The 18,661-nt window shown below is 41.8% G+C and overlaps 1 protein-coding gene across 2 annotated transcripts in view; it reads right to left on the reverse strand.

The window, feature by feature from the left end:
* LOC127568314 (uncharacterized protein C6orf118-like) overlaps positions 1–18,661 on the reverse strand; it is a 40,627-nt gene that overhangs the window by 9,665 nt on the left and 12,301 nt on the right. For both annotated transcript variants that reach the window (XM_052011927.1, XM_052011926.1), the window contains exons 6-7: positions 16,330–16,376; positions 7,562–7,752 (exon numbers count right to left, since the gene is read on the reverse strand). In XM_052011927.1, the coding sequence (XP_051867887.1) occupies positions 7,562–7,752; positions 16,330–16,376 (238 nt within the window). The remainder of the gene's footprint in view (positions 1–7,561; positions 7,753–16,329; positions 16,377–18,661) is intronic.

An 18,661-nucleotide genomic window follows, 5' to 3' on the forward strand; every position in this document is an offset into this window, starting at 1 on the left:
GAATTCTATGCAAACCAGAAGGCTTGTGATTGGCATGCAGGACCTGCAGTAAAAGTGAATTAAAAAGCTAGATAGGGAGCATATTAGGAAACTTTACTTACCCCAGTATTGAACTGGATTACATCAGAGTATTGAGCAATAAGGGAGACTCCAGGAAACTACTGGAATGTTTCTGGCCCAATGAGGAAGGATGCATTGCTGGAGAATGAGGTAGGCCAAATGACAGTGGAAGAAGACTTGGCGATCAGTGATCACCAGGGTAATGTAGAAGGACAAGAAGCAGTTTAAACCCAAACTTCTTAATTGCAGGAGGGCTAACTTCAGCAGGATAAAATAGCACCTGGCCAAGATAAAGTGGAACAAATGATTGGCTAGTAAATTGTAACAGAGCAATGTGTTAACTTTAAAGACAGGATGTTTCATGTATAAGCCAAGTAGGATATCTTAAGGGGAAGGATAGGTGAACCAAAACCAAAGTTCCCCAAATGACAAAAGAGAGTATGATGAAATAAAGAAACAGGGAGTGCATGGCCCATATCAAGTGAATAATTCAACAAGTACCAAAGCTGAATATAGTTGGCAGGGAGTGGAACCAGAGTTTTAATGAAAGGTTGTTTTTCAGCCTGGTAGAGATTGCACGGTGATGTTCCCCAGTAGCTAAGACTACTACTTTCTAGATAATTATTAAGGATTTGGATATGGGTGTGCGAGGTAAAATTTCAAAATTTACAGATATCAAATTTTAATACAAGAACACAAGAAAATAGGAGCAGGAGCAGGCCACTCGGCCCCTCATAGCCTGCCCCACCATTCAATATGATCATGACTGATCTGCGCTGGCCTCAACTCCTCTTCTGTGCCAGTTCCCCATAACCTGCAATTCCTCAGTCTTTCAAATATTTATCTATCTCCAACTTAAATATATCTAATGATCCGGCCTCCACCACCCTCAGGGGCAGAGAATTCCAGGGGATCACTACCCTCTGAGAGAAGAAATTTCTACAAACTCAGTTTAAGTGACCCAGCCCTTATTTTGTAGCTATGTCCCTTATTCATGACTTGCCTACTTGTGAGAATATCTCATGAGTCAACTGCATTAGGATCTTGTATGTTTGAATAAGGTCACCCCTCATTCTTCTAAACTCCAAGGAATACAGACCCAAACTGTCCAGCCTCTCTTGATAAAACAATCCTCTCATCCCAGGAATTAGCCTGGTGGATCTCCTTTGGACTGCCTTCAATGCTGTGATATCTTTTTTTTAGGTAAAGGGACCAAAACCGTTCACAGTATCCAGGTGTGACCTCACCAACACCTTGTAGAACTATAAAACATCCTATTCTTAAATCCAACCCCTGGCAACCCCTGCCTTCTTAGCTGCTTGTTGGACCTGCCTGCTGGCTATTTGTGATTCATGCACTAGAACACCTGGATCCCTCTGAACTTCAATCATTTGCACTCTCTTTCCACTTAGATAATAATCCGCCTTTTGATTCCTCTCACCGAAGTGGATGACCTCACACTTCCCCACATTAAACTCTCGGATTTCACCCAATCACTCAGTCTATCTATATCCTGTTGCAGAATCACAATGTCCTCATTGCAACATGTCCCACCCATTTTCATATCATTGGCAAACTTGGAAACCTTACATTTCATTCCCTCTTCCACAGTGTTAACGTAGATAGTGAACAACTGAGGGTCAAGAACCAATCCTTGGGGTACTCCACTTGTTACATCCCTCCAGCCTGAAAAAGACCCATTTATTCCAACTATTTGTTTTCTATGTGACAGTCAATTTTCAATCCATGTTAACACAATTCCTCCATTACCATAGGTTCTTAACTTATGCACCAGCCTCTTATGTGGCACCTTGTCAAATACCTTTTAAAATCTAAATACACTATATTTTCTCCCTGTTGCATCCCAAAGAATTCGAGCAAATTTGTCGAACATGATTTCCTTTCATGAAACCATATTTGATTATATTCTCGCTATTCCTCTTTTGCACTATTTATTTATTTTTGCAACTTATAGTAATTTTTGTCTTGCACTTAATTGCTGCTGCAAAACAACAAATTTCATGAAATATGACAGTGATAATAAATCTGATTCTGATTCTTTCCTAAATGATTAGTTATTTCCTCTTTGATGATAATGACACAAGAGACTGCAAATGCTGGAATCTGGAGCAACAAAATCTGCTGAAGGAACTCAGCTGGTCAAACAGCATCTGTGTGTGGGGGGGGGGGGGGGGGGCAGGCATTGGCAACGTTTCAGGTCGAAACCCTGCATCAGGACTGAATGCAGGGTTTCAACACAAAATGTTGATAACTCCCTTCCCTCCACAGATGCCATTTAACCTGCTGAGTTCCTCCAGCAGTTTGTTTTTTGCTCCATTTCCACTTTGATTTTTGACTCTCACATTTTGCTAACGATTGATTTTAAACTAACTGGCCTGTAGTTCCCTGCCTTCTGTTTGGACTTGTGGTAAGCAGTGAGGAAGACAGTAATAGACTTCAAGAGGACAGAGATAGGTTAGCAGAAAAGCATGAATTGATGCTGTTTGGCATTAAGAACCAGGAAAGACAATATAGCCTAAATAGCCCAGCTTTTTAGGAGTTTGCATGGACAGAGGACCTGGACCAGAGTATGTTTGTGTATAAATCTTTGAGTCTGGCAGGACTTTTGGAAACAGTGATTAGTGGAAAAGGGAGAGAAGTGTCAGAAATGGCCCACGTGAATTTTAAAGTAGGATGGAAGTTAGTGGCGAAGACGATAAAATTGACAAGTGCGCACAGCTGCTGGAAGCAGTACCAATGCATTCGTCAATGTAACGGAGAAAGAGTTGGGGAGTGGTGCCAGAGAATGTTTGGAACAAGGACTGTTCCATGTAGCCATCGAAAAGACAGGCATAGCTAGGGCCAATGTGGGTGCACATGGCTACACCTTTGATTTGTAGAAAGTGAGAGGAGTCGAAAGAGAAGATGTTCAGGTAAGAACAAGTTCAGCCAAGTGGATAAGAGTGCTGGTAAAGGGGAACTGGTTGGATATTTGTTGCAGAAAGAAGTGGATGGCTTTAAGACCTTCCTGACGGGGGATGGAGGTGTATAAAGAAAGGACATCCACAGTGAAGATGAGATGGTGTGGGCAGGGAAATCAGAAATTGTCACAATGGTGGAGGGCATGTGAGGTGTCCCAGACGCAGGTGGAAAGGGACTGGACAAGTGGAGACAGGAGTCAAGATATGAGGAGATAATTTCAGTTGGGCAAGAGCAGGCAGAAACAACGGGCCTATCAGGACAGTCCTGTTTGTGGATCTTGGGTAAGAGATGGAAGCGGGAAGTGTGGGTTTGGGGTACTATCAGTTTGGAGGCTGTGGAGGGGAGATCTCCTGATGTGATGAGATCTGTGACAGTGTGGGAGATGGTGGCCTGGTGTTCGTTGGTGGGGTCATGGTCTAGGGGTTGGTAGGTAGGTAAAGGTAAGGTTTACCTGTTCTCTGTTACAAATTTTTAAGTAGGAAAAACTAGGGGGAAAAAAAAAGTAATTAGTTCAGATGGAGGACATGGTGGTGTGCTACAGCTGCTTGATGTGGGAACTCGTGGACCTTGCTGCGGTCCAAGATGGCCACAACTGCAGTAGGTGCTTGAGGCTGGAGGAACTTCGGCTCAAAATCGATGAGCTGGAGTTACAGCTTCAAACACTGCGCAGCATCAAGGAGGGGGAGAGTTTTGTAGATACTGTACATAAGGAGACGGTCACCCCCCTTAGAGCAGGTAATTCTGGAGTCCAGGAAGTAGGTAGAATGGTGACTGTCAAGGGAGGGAAAAGGAAAAAGAAAACAAACAGGCAGATAGAGCAGAGGACCCCGGAGGCCGTTCCCCTCAGTAACAGGTTTTCCGCTTTGGAGGCTGTTGAGGGAGATGACCTGCCGGGGCCTAGCAGCAGTAGCCAGATCTATGGCACTGGGACCAGTCCTATTGCTCAGAAGGGAAGGGAGGAGAAAAGGAAGGCAATAGTGATAGGGGACTCGATAGTCAGGGAAACAGATAGGAGGTTCTGTGGCAGTGAGCATGAATCCCGGATGGTACGTTGCCTGCCAGGTGCCAGGGTCCGGGATGTCACTGATCGGGTCCACAGGATTCTAGAGCGGGAGGGAGATCAGCCAGAAGTCGTGGTTCATGTTGGTACCAACAACATAGGTGGGAAGAGGGATGAGGTCCTGAAAAGTGAGTTTAGCGAGCTAGGCAGAAGGCTGAAGGACAGGACCTCGAGGGTAGCCATCTCGGGATTGCTGCCTGTGCCACGCGATAGTGAAGGTAGGAATAGGAGGAGATGGCAGATAAATGTATGGCTGAGAAGTTGGTGCAGGAGGGAAGGTTTTAGATTTTTGGATCATTGGGATCTCTTCTGGGGAAGGTGAGACCTGTACAGAGAGGATGGGTTACACCCAAACCTGAGGGGGGCCAATATCCTTGCGGCCAGGTTTGCTAGGGTGGTTCAAGAGGGTTTAAACTAGACTGCGTGGGGGAAGGGAACCGGAGGAGTAGGTCAGAGGAAGAAGCGGATGGGGAAGAGGCAGATCTGACAAGTAGAGAGACTTTGAGGAAGGAGAAGCAGAGTACAGGCTACAAAAGTAGTAAGGTGGATGGGCTAAAGTGCATGGGACTATGATATTGTGGCTATTACAGAGATATGGCTGACATCGGGGCGGGAATGGATATTGAATATTCCTGGTTTTCAGTGTTTTAAAAGGGATAGGGAGGGGGGGAGAAGAGGAGGAGGGGTGGCGATACTGATCAGGGACATTGGTACAGCTGCAGAAAGGGTAGATAATGCAGAAGGATCCTCTCTAGAGTCAATATGGGTGGAAGTTAGGAACAAGAAAGGGGCAGTTACCCTCCTGGGAGTATTCTATAGGCCCGCTGGTAGCAGTAGGGATACTGAGGAGCAGATTGGGAGGCATTTTTTGGTAAGAGATGCAAAAATAACAGGGTATTTATAATGGAAGACTTCAACTATCCAAATATTGATTGGCACCTACTTAGTGCCAAAGGTTTAGATGGGGTGCAGTTTGTTAAGTGTGTCCAGGACGGATTCCTGACACAGTATGTTGACAGGCCGACGAGCGGGAATGCCATATTAGATCTAGTTTTAGGTAATGAACTGGGTCAGGTGACAGATCTATCGGTGGGTGAGCATTTGGGGGACAGTGACCATTGCTCCATAACCTTTAGAATTGTCATGGACAGGGATAGGAGCAAAGAGGACGGGAAGATATTTAATTGGGGAAAGGCGAATTACGAGGCTATAAGGCGAGAACTTGGGAGTGTAAATTGGGATTACATTTTTGAAGGGAAATGTACTATGGAGATGTGGTCAATGTTCAGGGATCTTTTGCAGGATGTTAGGGATAAATTTGTCCCGGTGAGGCAGAGAAGGAATGGTAGGGTGAAGGAACCGTGGGTGACGAGAGAGGTGGAACTAGTTAGGAAGAAGAGGGCAGCATACATAAGGTGTAAGCAGCAAGGATTGGACAGGGCTTGTGAGGAATATAGAATAGCAAGGAAGGAACTTAAGAAAGGGCTGAGGAGAGCGAGAAGGGGACATGAAAAGGCTTTGGCGCGTAGGGTTAAGGAGAATCCCAAGGCTTTTTTCTCGTACGTAAAGAGCAGAAGGATGGCTAGGGTAAAGGTAGGTCCGATTAAAGACAAAGGTGGGAGGATGTGCCTGGAAGCTGTGGAAGTGAGTGAGGTTCTCAATGAATACTTCTCTTCAGTATTCACCAAGGGGAGGGGTCTTGATGATGCTGAGAACAGTGTAGGTGAGGGTAATGTTCTAGAGTATGTAGATATTAAGAGAGAGGATGTGTTGGAGTTGTTAGAAAATGTTAGGACAGATAAGTCCCCAAGGCCTGATGGAATATTCCCCAGGCTGCTTTGTGAGCTGAGGGAGGAGATTGCTGAACCGTTGGTTAGGATCTTTGAGTCCTCGTTGTCAATGGGGATGGTACCGGAGGATTGGAGGGTGGCGAATGTTGTCCCCTTATTCAAAAAGTAGGGATAGTCCAGGGAATTACAGACCAGTGAGCCTTACGTCTGTGGTGGGTAAGCTGTTAGAAAGGGTTCTAAGAGATAGGATCTGTGAGCATTTGGAGAAACGTGGACTGATTAGGGACAGCCAGCATGGCTTTGTGAAGGGAAGATCTTGCCTCACAAGCCTGATAGGGTTCTTTGAGGAGGTGACCAGGAAGATTGATGAGGGTAGTGCAGTGGATGTGGTCTACATGGATTTTAGTAAAGCGTTTGACAAGGTTCCACAAGATAGGCTTCTTCAGAAGATCAGAGGCCAAGGGATCTGGGGAAGCTTGACTGTGTGGATTCAAAATTGGCTTGCCTGTAGAAAGCAGAGGGTTGTGGTGGAGGGGTTGCATTCGGATTGGAGGGCTGTGACTAGAGGTGTCCCGCAGGGATCGGTTCTGGGACCTCTACTTTTTGTGATATTTATTAACTTCTTAGATGAGGGGGTGGACGGCTGGGTTAGCAAGTTTGCAGATGACACAAAGATTGGTGGTGTTGTGGATAGTGTGGAGGACTATCGAAGCTTGCAGAAGGATATTGATAGGATGCAGAGCTGGGCTGACAAGTGGCAAATGGAGTTCAATCCAGAGAAGTATGAGGTAGTACACTTTGGAAGGATAAACTCCAAGGTGGTGTACAAGGCAAATGGCAGGATTCTGGGCAGTGTAGAGGAGCAGAGGGATCTGGGGGCTTCATATCCACAGATCACTGAAAGTTGCCTCACAGGTGGATAGCGTAGTTAAGAAAGCTTATGGGATGTTAGCTTTCATAAGTCGGGGGATCGAGTTTAAGAGCCGCGAGGTGATGATGCAGCTTTATAAACCCTGGTTAGGCCACACTTAGAGTACTGTGTCCAGTTCTGGTTGCCTCATTATAGGAAGGATGTGGAGGCGTTGGAAAGGGTGCAGAAGAGATTTACCAGGATGCTGCCTGGATTAGACAGTATGGATTATGAGGAGAGACTAAAGGAGCTGGGGCTGTTCTCATTGGAGAGAAGGAGGATGAGGGGAGACATGATAGAGGTATACAAGATATTGAGAGGAATAAATAGAATGGACAGCCAGCGCCTCTTTTCCAGGGCGCCAATGCTCAAAACAAGAGAACATGGCTTTAGGGTATTGGGTGAGAAGTTCAAGGGAGATGTCAGAGGGAGGTGTTTCACCCAGAGAGTGGTTGGTGCATGGAATGTGCTGCCTGGGGTGGTGGTGGAGGGTGATACATTGGACAAGTTCAAGGGATTGTTCGATAAGCATATGGAGGAACTTAAGTTAGAGGGATATGTGGGAGGAAGGGGTTAGATAGTCTTAGGTGTGGTTTGAAGGGCGGCACAACATGGTGGGTGAAGGGCCTGTATTGTGCTGTATTTTTCTATGGTTCTATGGTATGAGGTGGTATCTGAGAGCTGGCCAAACAGAGTTGTCCATCAGACCACTGGGTCCAAGATGACAAAAGTTGGAAAGGTTACAACAATCATAAGTACCTGAGAGTCTCTGAGAGAACTCTGCATAGCATTAGTGACTGTAGAGGGCACCATGGAATTCTTCAGCTCACTCTCCAGCTCTTGAATCTGTGCATTTGTTTGGTAAATTCTGTTCCTCAGTGACACCATTTTTTCTGTGTCAGACAGCTGGTGGCCTTTGGTTTTAACGGGTTTCACAGTAGGCTGTACATCTGAAAGGAAAAGAATTTATAATGCACCTATCATAACATCAAGAAGCTCTAATGTAATTTTCAGCTAATTTGTGTAGAACAAGGCCTCACCAAAATCTCTTTTTTGCTATAACTGACGGGCAAATGTTTGTCAGCCACTGGCTTTACTTGAAAATCATGCCAGAAAATACATTTAGTCCATCAAGGAGGACAGAGTGGACCTTGGTTGAGCATCATGGCACAACAACATCATACTGGAGGTAAATTCATTACAACAGTTTTTCAGATTAATTCTGTTAGGGAAATGAGTTAAAGTTTCAAGAATGAGACCAAGAGACTTCTATTAAGGAAGGGATCAAAGGATATGGAGCAAAAGCAACAAATGCTGAATGGACTCCTACTGTTCCACTGTGGAGAGAGAAACAAAGATAACCTTTCAGCCCAGTGACCTTGCATGAGAAAATCAATACTGTTGCATCCTCCACAGAAACTGCCTGACTTGCTGAGCCTTTCCAGCATTTTCTATTTTCAACTTACATTTCCAACATGCACAGTATTTGACTTTTTATTCCCATTCCTACTCAATTCAGTTGCATTGTTATTACAACCTTTAACACAAGAAGTTCCTACTTATAAGCAGTACAAATTTTAAAATGATGCATTGCCACACACCATGATGGTAGGTTGCTTCTACTTCCTTTTGATGAGTAACTGAGGACCTATTGTAAATCTTAAAAACATTACAAGGTCATTCCTTTGCTGACTAAAATTTGTTGTATTTATTTGATTTTTAATGCACAGCACCCAAATTGAAACAATTTAAATCAACTATTAATGGTAATATTCAGATATTTATTAAATAATAATCCCAGTGTCCATCAAGCAGTTAGTAGATGGTGGAGTTATAGAGTCATAGAACAATACAGCACAGATACAGGCCCTTTGGCCCAACAAGTCTATGCTGACCATGATGCCCACCTTTCTAGTCCCAATTTCCTGCATTCAGCCCATATCCCTCTAAGCCCCTCCCCTGCAAGTGCTTCTTAAATGGATACTACTGTACCTGCCTCAATCACTTCCTCTGGCAGCTCATTCCATATACTCACCACCCTCTGCGTGAAAAAATTACCCCTCAAGCCCCTTTTAAATCTTTCCACTTTCACCCTAAATCTATGCCCCCTAGTTTTGGACTCCCCTACCCTGGGGAAAAGACTCCCACCATCCACCTTATCTCTGCCCCTCATGATTTTATAAACATCAGTAAGGTCATCCCTCATTCTCCTACGCTCCAAGAAACCTTGCCTGGTCAAGCTCTCCCTATAACTCAGGACCTCTAGTCCTGGCAACATCCTCGTAAATCTTTTCTGCACTCTTTCCCGTTTAACCACGTTTTTGATGACCAACACTGTACACAGTACTCCAAGTGCGGCCTCACCGACGACTTATATAATTGCAACATAATGTCCCAACTCCTATATTCAATGCCCTGACTGATGAAGGCCAGCATGCTAAATGCTTTTTTCACCACCCTGTCTACCTGTGATGCCGCTTTCAACTAACTTTTCACTTGTACTCCTAGGTCCTTCTGTTCCATTACACTTCCTAGTGCCCTACTGTTCATACTATAAGTCCTACACTGACTTGACTTTCCAAAATGAATCACCTCACACTTATCTGTATTGAAATTCATTTGCTACTCCTTGGCCCATTTCCCTAACTGATCAAGATCCCCCTGTAGTCTACGATAACCTTCAGTATCAACAACACCTCCTAATTCCGTGTCATCCGCAAACTTACTGATCAAGCCTTGTGCATTCATATCCAAATCATTTGTATAAATAATGAATAACAAGGGTCCCCAACACCAACCCCTGTGGCCTCCATTCCAAGAAACAACCTTCAACCACCACCCTCTGCTTCCTATCTCTGAGCCAATTCTGAATCCACCTAACTAGTTCTCCCTGGATTCCATGGGACCTAACCTTCCAGACCAGCTTACCTGCCAGATCCATCTCATACCCTCTCTTTGCCCTTCTGATTTCCCTCTTAAGAGTATTTTTAATCTCTTTTATAGTCAAAGGATTCACTCGTCCCCAACCTCCTGAATCCAATGTATGCTTCCTACTTTTTCTTGACCAGAGCTTTAATATCTCTCGTCAGCCAGGGCTCCCTAACTTGGCAGGTTTACCCTTCAGCCTTACAGGAACATGCTGCTCCTGGACTCTTGATATCTCCCTCGTAAAAGCCTCCCACTTGCCATTCATTCCTTTCCCTTCAAACAGGCTCACCCAATCAACCTCTGCTAGATCCTGCCTAATTCCCCTAAAATTAGCCCTGCTCCAGTTTAGGACCCTAACCTGTGGACCTGCCTTGTTCTTTTCCATCACTATCTTAAAATTAATAGAATTGTGGTCACTAGAGCCGAAGTGCTCCCTAACTGCCACTTCAGTTACCTGCCCTGCCTTGTTCCCTAAGAGAAGGTCTAGTATTGCATCCTCCCAAGTAGGGCCCTCTATATATTGACTCAAGAAACTTTCCTGGACACATTTCACAAATTCCACCCCATCCGGGTCCTTAACACTCTGGGTAGTTCAGCCAATACCGGGGAATTAAAATCTCCCACTAATACAACCGTATTATTCTTACAACTATGAGCAATTTCTCTGCACACCAGCTCCTCAAGTTCCCGCTGACTATTGGGGGGTCTATAATACAGCCCCATTAGAGTGACCCTCCCCTTCTTGTTTCTAAGTTCTACCCATATGGCCTCACTGGACAATTTCCCAAGAATATCATCTCTAAGTACTGTTGTTATGTCCTCCCTTATCAAAAAGGCAACACTCCCTCCTCACTTATCTGTACCTCTGTCACGCCTGTAGCATTTGTATCCTAGAATATTGAGCTGTCAGTCCTGGCCTTTTCTCAGCCACGTTTCTGTTATGGCTAAAACATCCCAGTCCTCAGAGCCAATCCACATTCTGAGTTCGTCTGCCTTACCTGTTAAACCTCATGCATTGAAATAAATGTAGTTTAACTGGGTATTCCTTTCCCTGCCTTTACTGTGCCCCTGGCTATCCTAATTACTAAATTTGCTCTCACTGGCTATTGCTTTATCCCATGATTTGTTCCTGCTCAGAGTCCCACCCTCCTGCCAATCTAGTTTAAACCCTCCTATGTAGCACTAGCAAATTTCCCCTACAAGGATATTGGTGCCTCCCTGGTTCAAGTGCAACCTGTCCCACTTGTACAGGTCACCTCCATCTCAGAAGAGATCCCAATGGTCCAGGAACCTGAATCCCTACCCCCGGAACCAGCTCTTCAGCCACAAATCTACCTGGCCTATCTTTCTACTTCTGACCTCAGTAGACCGTACACAGGGAGTAACCCGGAGATCACTACCCTCAAGGACCTGCTTCTAAACTTCTTACCTAACTCCCTGCATTCATTCTGCAGAACCTCATCCCTTGTTCTACCAATGTTGTTTGTACCAACATGTACAACGACCTCTGGATGTTCGCCCTCCCGCTCGAGAATTTTCTGCAGCTACTCAGAGGCATCCTTGACCCTGGCACCAGGAGGGGCAACATACCATCCTGGCATCTCTTCTGCAGCCACAGAATCTCCTGTCTGTCCCCCTCACTATCAAGTCTCCTATCATTATCACCTGTCACCGTCAGCTTCTTCAATAAAGCATATGACAATGGGCTTTAAACTGAAGATTTATAAAAAAAAAGTCCTCTACTGATCTGCCCTTACTGTACAACACTGAACAATGTCCTCCATAGCAAGACTCTGGAAAATGTGGACCACTTCCCATACCTTGGGAGCCACCTCTCAGTGAAGACAGACATCTATGGTAAAATTCAGCATCACCTTCAATATGCCAGCAGAGCCTTTGATTGATTGAGGAGAGACTGAAGATCAAGAGCTCAGAGTACTGTGTCCAGTTCTGGTCGCCTCATTATAGGAAGGATGTGGAAACGTCGGAAAGGGTGCAGAGGAGATTTACCAGGATGCTGCCTGGTTGAGAGAGTATGCATTATGACAACAGACTAAGGGAGCTAGGGATTTACTGTTTGGAGAGAAGGAGGATGAGAGGAGATATGATAGAGGTGTACAAAATATTGAGAGAAATAGATAGAGCCAGCGCCTCTTTCCCAGGGCACCAATGTTCAATACAAGAGGGCATAGCTTTAAGGTAATGGGTGGGAAGTTCAAGGGAGATATCAGAGGAAGGTTTTCTACCCAGAGAGTGGTTGGGGCATGGAATGCGCTGCCTGGGGCGGTGGTGCAGGCAGGTACATCGGTCAAATTCAAGAGATTACTAGATAAGCATTTGGAGGAATTTAAAATAGATGGATATGTGGGAGGAGGGGGTTAGATAGTCTCAGGTGAGGTTTAAAGGTCGGCACAACATTGTGGGCCGTAGGGCCTGTACTGTGCTGTACTGTTCTATGTTCTGTTCTAACACAGTGCTTATAAAACTGCCCAGCAGCAGAGATCCCAACACTTCTGCATGTTTCTGTGACTTGCATTCCCTGTGGAAGCAAGTCAAGTCTCTGAGTCAAGAAGTTTCTCCTGAATTCCTTACTGGATTTATTAGAAACTATTTTATACTTAAGATCTCTAGTTTGGAACTCTCTGCCCGTGGAAGAATTACCTCTGTAAAGATTTAGTCTTTCTTGATAGAAATACTGGATCGAGTGGTGGGTATTTGGACTCCCTCATCAGTTTCACTATTCACTGAGATCATGTATCATTTTTGTCCCATATTTCTTACCACCTTTGGTTACCAAACAGGTATATTCTATTGACACACCACCCTCTGTGTTAAAAAATTGCCCCTCAGGTTCCTATTAAGTCTGCAGGAGATGGAGTTTATGAATAAGGGACACTGATTGATAATCCAACTGCTGTATTTCTTTAAGCAATGGGAATGATAAGTTCTTGGATTAATTGCTGTACATTCTCCGTCTTACTATCAACCATGTAAATTTATTTTAGCATTTTACAAAGATGGAAACCATGATTTTGAACACTATTTCTTATTTGTTGTGATGGAATTACATTTAATAGTTCTGATGAAAGGTCAGAAATGTTAACTCTGTTTCTCTCTGACAGATGCTGCTCGACCTGCTGAGTATTCCCACCATTTTCTGTATTACTACATATTAAGGTTCTTTTTAATATCAGAGGTATGTATGCAGGTTAAAACTTCACCACTGAAATTTTTGTATTTATTCCAGGCGGTTCCAACCTTCATCTTGAAATCTTTTTTTGATACTATTGACTCTAAAATTCTTTCATATATATGGCAGAATAAGAACCCAAGGTTAAGTAAGAAATATTTACAGAAATTAAAAAAGGATGGCGGTATGGCTTTGCCTAACTTTAGATATTACTACTGGGCAATTAATGTTAGACATTTAATTTTCTGGACACAAGAGTTATATGTAATTCAATGTCCCCGATGGGTGGATCTTGAGCATGAGTCTGTGCAAGGGTTTTCATTAGCTTCTATTTTAGGAGCCTCGCTCCCTTTTGCACTTACTAAATTGAGTAAACAAATAATTAACCCAATAATTAAACATACAATATGAATATGGTTTCAATTTCTTAAATTTTTTGGATTGAATAAATTCATTTTATCAAGTCCTATCCAATCCAATTTTTTCTTTCAACCATCCAGAATTGACTTAGCTTTTTCTTTATGGAAAATGAAGGGAATAATATGCTTTCGTGATCTATTCATTGATAATTCTCTTTTGTCTTTCGAACAGTTGTCTAATAAATACAACTTGCCGAGATCACATTTTTTTCGATATTTACAGATTAGAAATTTTTTAAAAGTTATTTTACCTACTTTTCTGATACCACATAAAATTGAAATTACAGAAAAAATTTTAGGATTTAATCCTTATGAGAAGGGCTTGATAGCAATAATTTATGATCTGATTATGAAAACACATCTAGAGACACTTGATAAAATTAAGAATGAATGGGAAAGAGAACTTCAGAAACTTTTACCTATAAAGACATGGAAGAAAATTCTCCAATTAGTTAATACATCTTCAATGTGTGCTAGACATTCTTTGATACAGTTTAAGGTGGTTCACAGGACCCATATGTCTCAGGATATAGCCCATTAGCCCGTTTTTATCACCATATAAATCCTATATGTGACAGATGTAATTCAGAGGCGTTTTCCCTGACACATATGTTTTGGTCCTGCCCTCTTTTGGAAAAATATTGGAAAGACATTTTTAATATTATCTCAATTGTATTGAATATCGATTTACAACCTCATCCTATTACTGCGATTTTTGGGTTACCAATGATGGATTCCGGCCATCTATCCGCTTCAGCTTGTCGTATGATTACATATGTTACATTAATGGCCAAGACATCCATTCTATTTAAATGGAAGGATCCTATACCTCCTACCACATTTCAATGGGTTTCTCAAACTATGACATGTTTAAACTTAGAAAAAATTAGGAGTAGTACTGTTGACCCTTTGCTTAGATTTGAGGAAATTTGGAGCCCATTTATTCAGTATTTCCATGTGATGTAAGCAGACCTTTTTCAAATCCCTTTCAATAACCTTCTATTTGAATATAGAGGAGCGGAGTTAACGACATAATAATGTTTTTTTTAACCGAAGAAATAACAGTCCAGCTTTTTTTTTGAAGTTTTTGGTTTGCTTTTGTTTATTATTTTTTTTAATTTTGGGGTTCTCTTTTCATATAATCAAATTTCTTTTCAAATTCTTTTGTATCATGTTCACTTAGTAAGAGATTGAGAGGTTCAGTTTATATATTTTACTCCCTGTGTTTGTATGTCAATTGTTACTATTGTAATCCCGATCTCTTCGCACCATGTGTGTAATCACTATTGTTATGTTTATTAATTTGAAATTTAATAAAAAGATTGAAAAAGAAAACTTCACCACTGAAGAAATAAGAGGACTAATTTATCTTTGTTGAAATATATTCCTTTTTTTGTTTCCTCTGTGAAGGCTGTCACTCATTTCTTGGGATCACGTCTCTAGACACTAGCATGCATCACTGTAGAATGAAGATATTCCCACCTTTGTGAAAGGGATATTACTTTTTTAATTTTTACAACCAATGTCAGTCCCACACCAACATCCTGAGATGCTGGATCTTCTCTGCCAGACAAGGTTTCATGATTTCAACCTTAGATCCCACACACGTCACTATCCATAAAACACTGCAATTCCCATCCCTCATCTGAGGTTTTACCAGAATGAGATGCTAATCTATGCAAACTTTACACTAATTACAAAAGAATGTTAAATCCTATAAAACTGGAAGTTGTAGTATCTTATCACATTAAAAGGTTTCAAAACCATTTAATGGGAATCATTATGATTTTGACCAATGGTCTGAACCAAATGCTATTTTTTATACATTGTCCTGAAGTCAATAGAATTGACTTCAACAGAAGTTAAAATCAGGAGAACTGAAAAGCTAACAGTTAATTCAATATCAGTGCCCTTACAGCACTGGCCAAAATTAAAACTCCTCTTTGAGTAACAATCAAAATTATTTACTAATAACTTCAAAAATTCAGAACATTATTTGGACTTGCTTGTTCAATTTTTTAATCAGGTCAATTCAAAAATTAAAGAACTGGATTTTGGGATTTCAAATTCAAGTCCATGGACCCAAAACAAAAAAACTGGCTTAAACGAACGTACCTGGGTTCTTCTTACATTTCAGTTATAGTGTTTACCATTCTGCGGTAAGTTTTTAAACCTTGATAATGATTTAACAGCTTACATACGAGCATGCACTTCTTGTGAATACCTTTTAATTTCTGTCCTACTACTCTATAATACTTGAATCATCACACTCATAAAGGTAGAACAACAGATCATCTAAGTCATATGAGCAAAGAAACAGTTACTCTCTCTTACTCTTTTCATCCCACCACCCCCGCCACTCATACCCAATATGAGAGGCCATAAAAGCATAAGAGGCTCTCAGATGTATGGAACAGTACAGTACGGAACGGATGTACTGTAAATGGAATTAGGCACGCATCTGGGAACCAAACCATTGGACAAAACTACACCAGGTTAAAATGCCAGACCAGCATTTTTTAAAAACATAGTCTGCAGGCAGCACTTACAAAGGAAGGCCAGGTAACAGGTTTGTGATACGTGCAATGGAGTGCCTCACCTTTGGGGTGAGAGCAGCCAAAAGGCAGGGTTTTCATTTTTAATTTTAATTTCTTTAAACTGTTTTTTAATGTTAATATACATCATTATCCCATTAATGAGAATAATAATTAAAGTTGAAGTTGTCAAGTCTTTTCCAATGTATTCTTGGAGCTTACAACATGACCTACCAATTCTAACTACCCCTATCAAGGAGCAATATTTTGGATTTGACATTTTTTTAAAACTAACAAAAAATAGAGCTCAAAGGAAACATAATTAATCTTACCTCCCTAATTACTTATCTTCTCCTGTGTTAGTGACCAGAAATTAATCTATAATTCCTAGAACTCCAGGGCAATCCCGCAGGTTGGTAACTCTGCCCAAAGCATTGATTCTAAAGTTTGATTTACCTTGCTGCTTCGGTTTTGAAAGTTCCATCTCAAGTTCATTCCTTAACCTAAAAAAGAAACATAATTACGAAGTATGTTAAAAGCATGCATCCGTTCTATGTGGTAAACCACATGAAATGTGGACCCATTTTTTACAAGCCCACCTCATCACAACTACCTCCTAACCATCTCCCCATTCAGCGACCCAAGACCATCCATTGTCCTGATCGAACCCAATTGCCTGCATGGGTCAATGTTAAGTGGTGACCAGGTGGTGAAAAAGAATCTGACCAATAGCTGGTGCTGTAAATTGAAGTTATGTCATTTGATATTTAAAACATATCAATGCATTTCCACTGTAGTTAAAGTGTGAAAGGTAAAACTTGCATGAGGAATAGAGGTTGCACATTTATGAGAAGATTGATGTCATTTGTTCCAATGAGGAAAACCTTTACAGAAGACAGAAAATGGTTTGGAGCAAATTTCACTCAAATTCAACATCAGAGATATTTTAGGCAATTGTCATTTTTAGAAAGACCGTGACCATCTTATGGTGCAAAAGAACTTCTAGGTCACAATCTTCTTAAATTTTGGGGTACTTAAACAACCAAACAATGCAGGATTAGTGACTACTAATCAGCATCTTTTTTTTAAGCTCCTTAATCCACTGTACACACAGCTTTATAATTCTACTAAATACCCTTAAGAAAGCTGAGTAAAATTAAGACAATTGAATCAATAATATATTATAAGAGCACAAGATACAGAAAAGACAGGAGGCCATTCAGTCCTTCATGCCTGCTCCACCAGTCAATAAAATCAGAGCTGGTCTTTAACCTCAGTCCCACATTACTGCACTAACCCTAACTCCTTTGGTTCCCTTAAAACCCAAAAAATTAATTTAAGAAAATAGTGACTTAGAAGTTATATTGCACTGTAAGATGGGCATTTCCTTTAAAAAAAAGCCAATTGCTTAAAGCAATGAGATACTTTATGCACAGTAGCAAACTTCTGGATTTTTTGATCTGGTCTCCCACATGGAAGAATGGCGCCTTGTGCACAGAAGCAAGCTGTAAGTGGGCCCAAATTTCAGGAAGTCCAAGCAAGTTATTCTATAAACCTCTCTGACTTTTGATCAGACCCATTTTCAAAGTTCTCTGCTCACCCCCAACCAACTGATTTTCTGCCAACTGCTCAAACATCTCTTCGATCCAACCTCTGGTTTGTCTCCTGGCCCCTGCCCCTGATCATCTTGGCAAACGACTCCCCCACAGTAACAACAACAGCAATATTACCTTCCTTTTTTACCAGTCCACTTCAGTCATGCACCCACAATGTCTCTCTTTCCCTCAGCTTCAGTCTTGTTCCTAACACACTTCTACAACCTTCACAATTCATATGGAGAAAGAGTGTACAGGAAAGGTACCTGTACAAAGGCTGCCCTACAATTTACGTATCTTGGGACTCATACATGATAGAATATATTGCAACCTGGGCGCCTTCCACCAAACTAGTGCAGGTCCCCCAAGCAACACTGCTTTAACATATATTTACAGCATGGTAAATATCTAATCCTGTATCCTTTGTTGCCTGTTATCCCGGGTTTCTAAATGCATTTAGTAAAACACTAAACAAAACATTATGTTTGGAAATTTTATGTAGCAATTTCAGTTTTATTCAACAATATATTAACTATTATTTTCCCAATGGTCTACTGGATAAATACATGGCTGAAATAGTTCTTTGTCATACTTATCAGAATGATCCCTGTCTGATCTCCGTCCTATGGTGTTAGCTGACTTCACAAGGTTATTTGAGATGGAGCTGAAAATATTATACTTACCCTAACAATATGAGTTATGGAATCAGAGCTTAGCAAGGCCATCCAGTTCAGTTATTTATCCATATGATAAATGAGTATAAACGTTGGTTAGAACATGATCAGATATAGATCCTATGATCTCCAGTATCAAATTAACTCAAGCAAGGAAGAGTCACATTTGGCAAGGGGCTAATTAATATATTATGGGATAACAACAAACAAAAAACACATTTTACACTCTCGTGAGCGGGCATTCTGCTCCCTACATACAAGCAGTCTAATATCAGCGATTTACTCTGTAATGCTGGTTTGCCCAGAATCAGCAGAAAAAATCTGTACATACCCTCCTTTAATGGCCACGTTCTATAAATTTGAATGCTTGGGAGTCTCAGAGTTTACAGAGGCTGGATGAATTGTGCCACTTTTATACTTCTAATCCCACCCCCCAAATCAACTCCCCACTGAGAAGAGGCTCGTAAGTTTACCACTCCATCTTCTACATTCACCACAAAAATGCTTGAAATGCATTCT

Source organism: Pristis pectinata, chromosome 3, assembly GCF_009764475.1.
Source record: "Pristis pectinata isolate sPriPec2 chromosome 3, sPriPec2.1.pri, whole genome shotgun sequence".
NCBI classification, from domain to species: Eukaryota; Metazoa; Chordata; class Chondrichthyes; order Rhinopristiformes; family Pristidae; genus Pristis; species Pristis pectinata.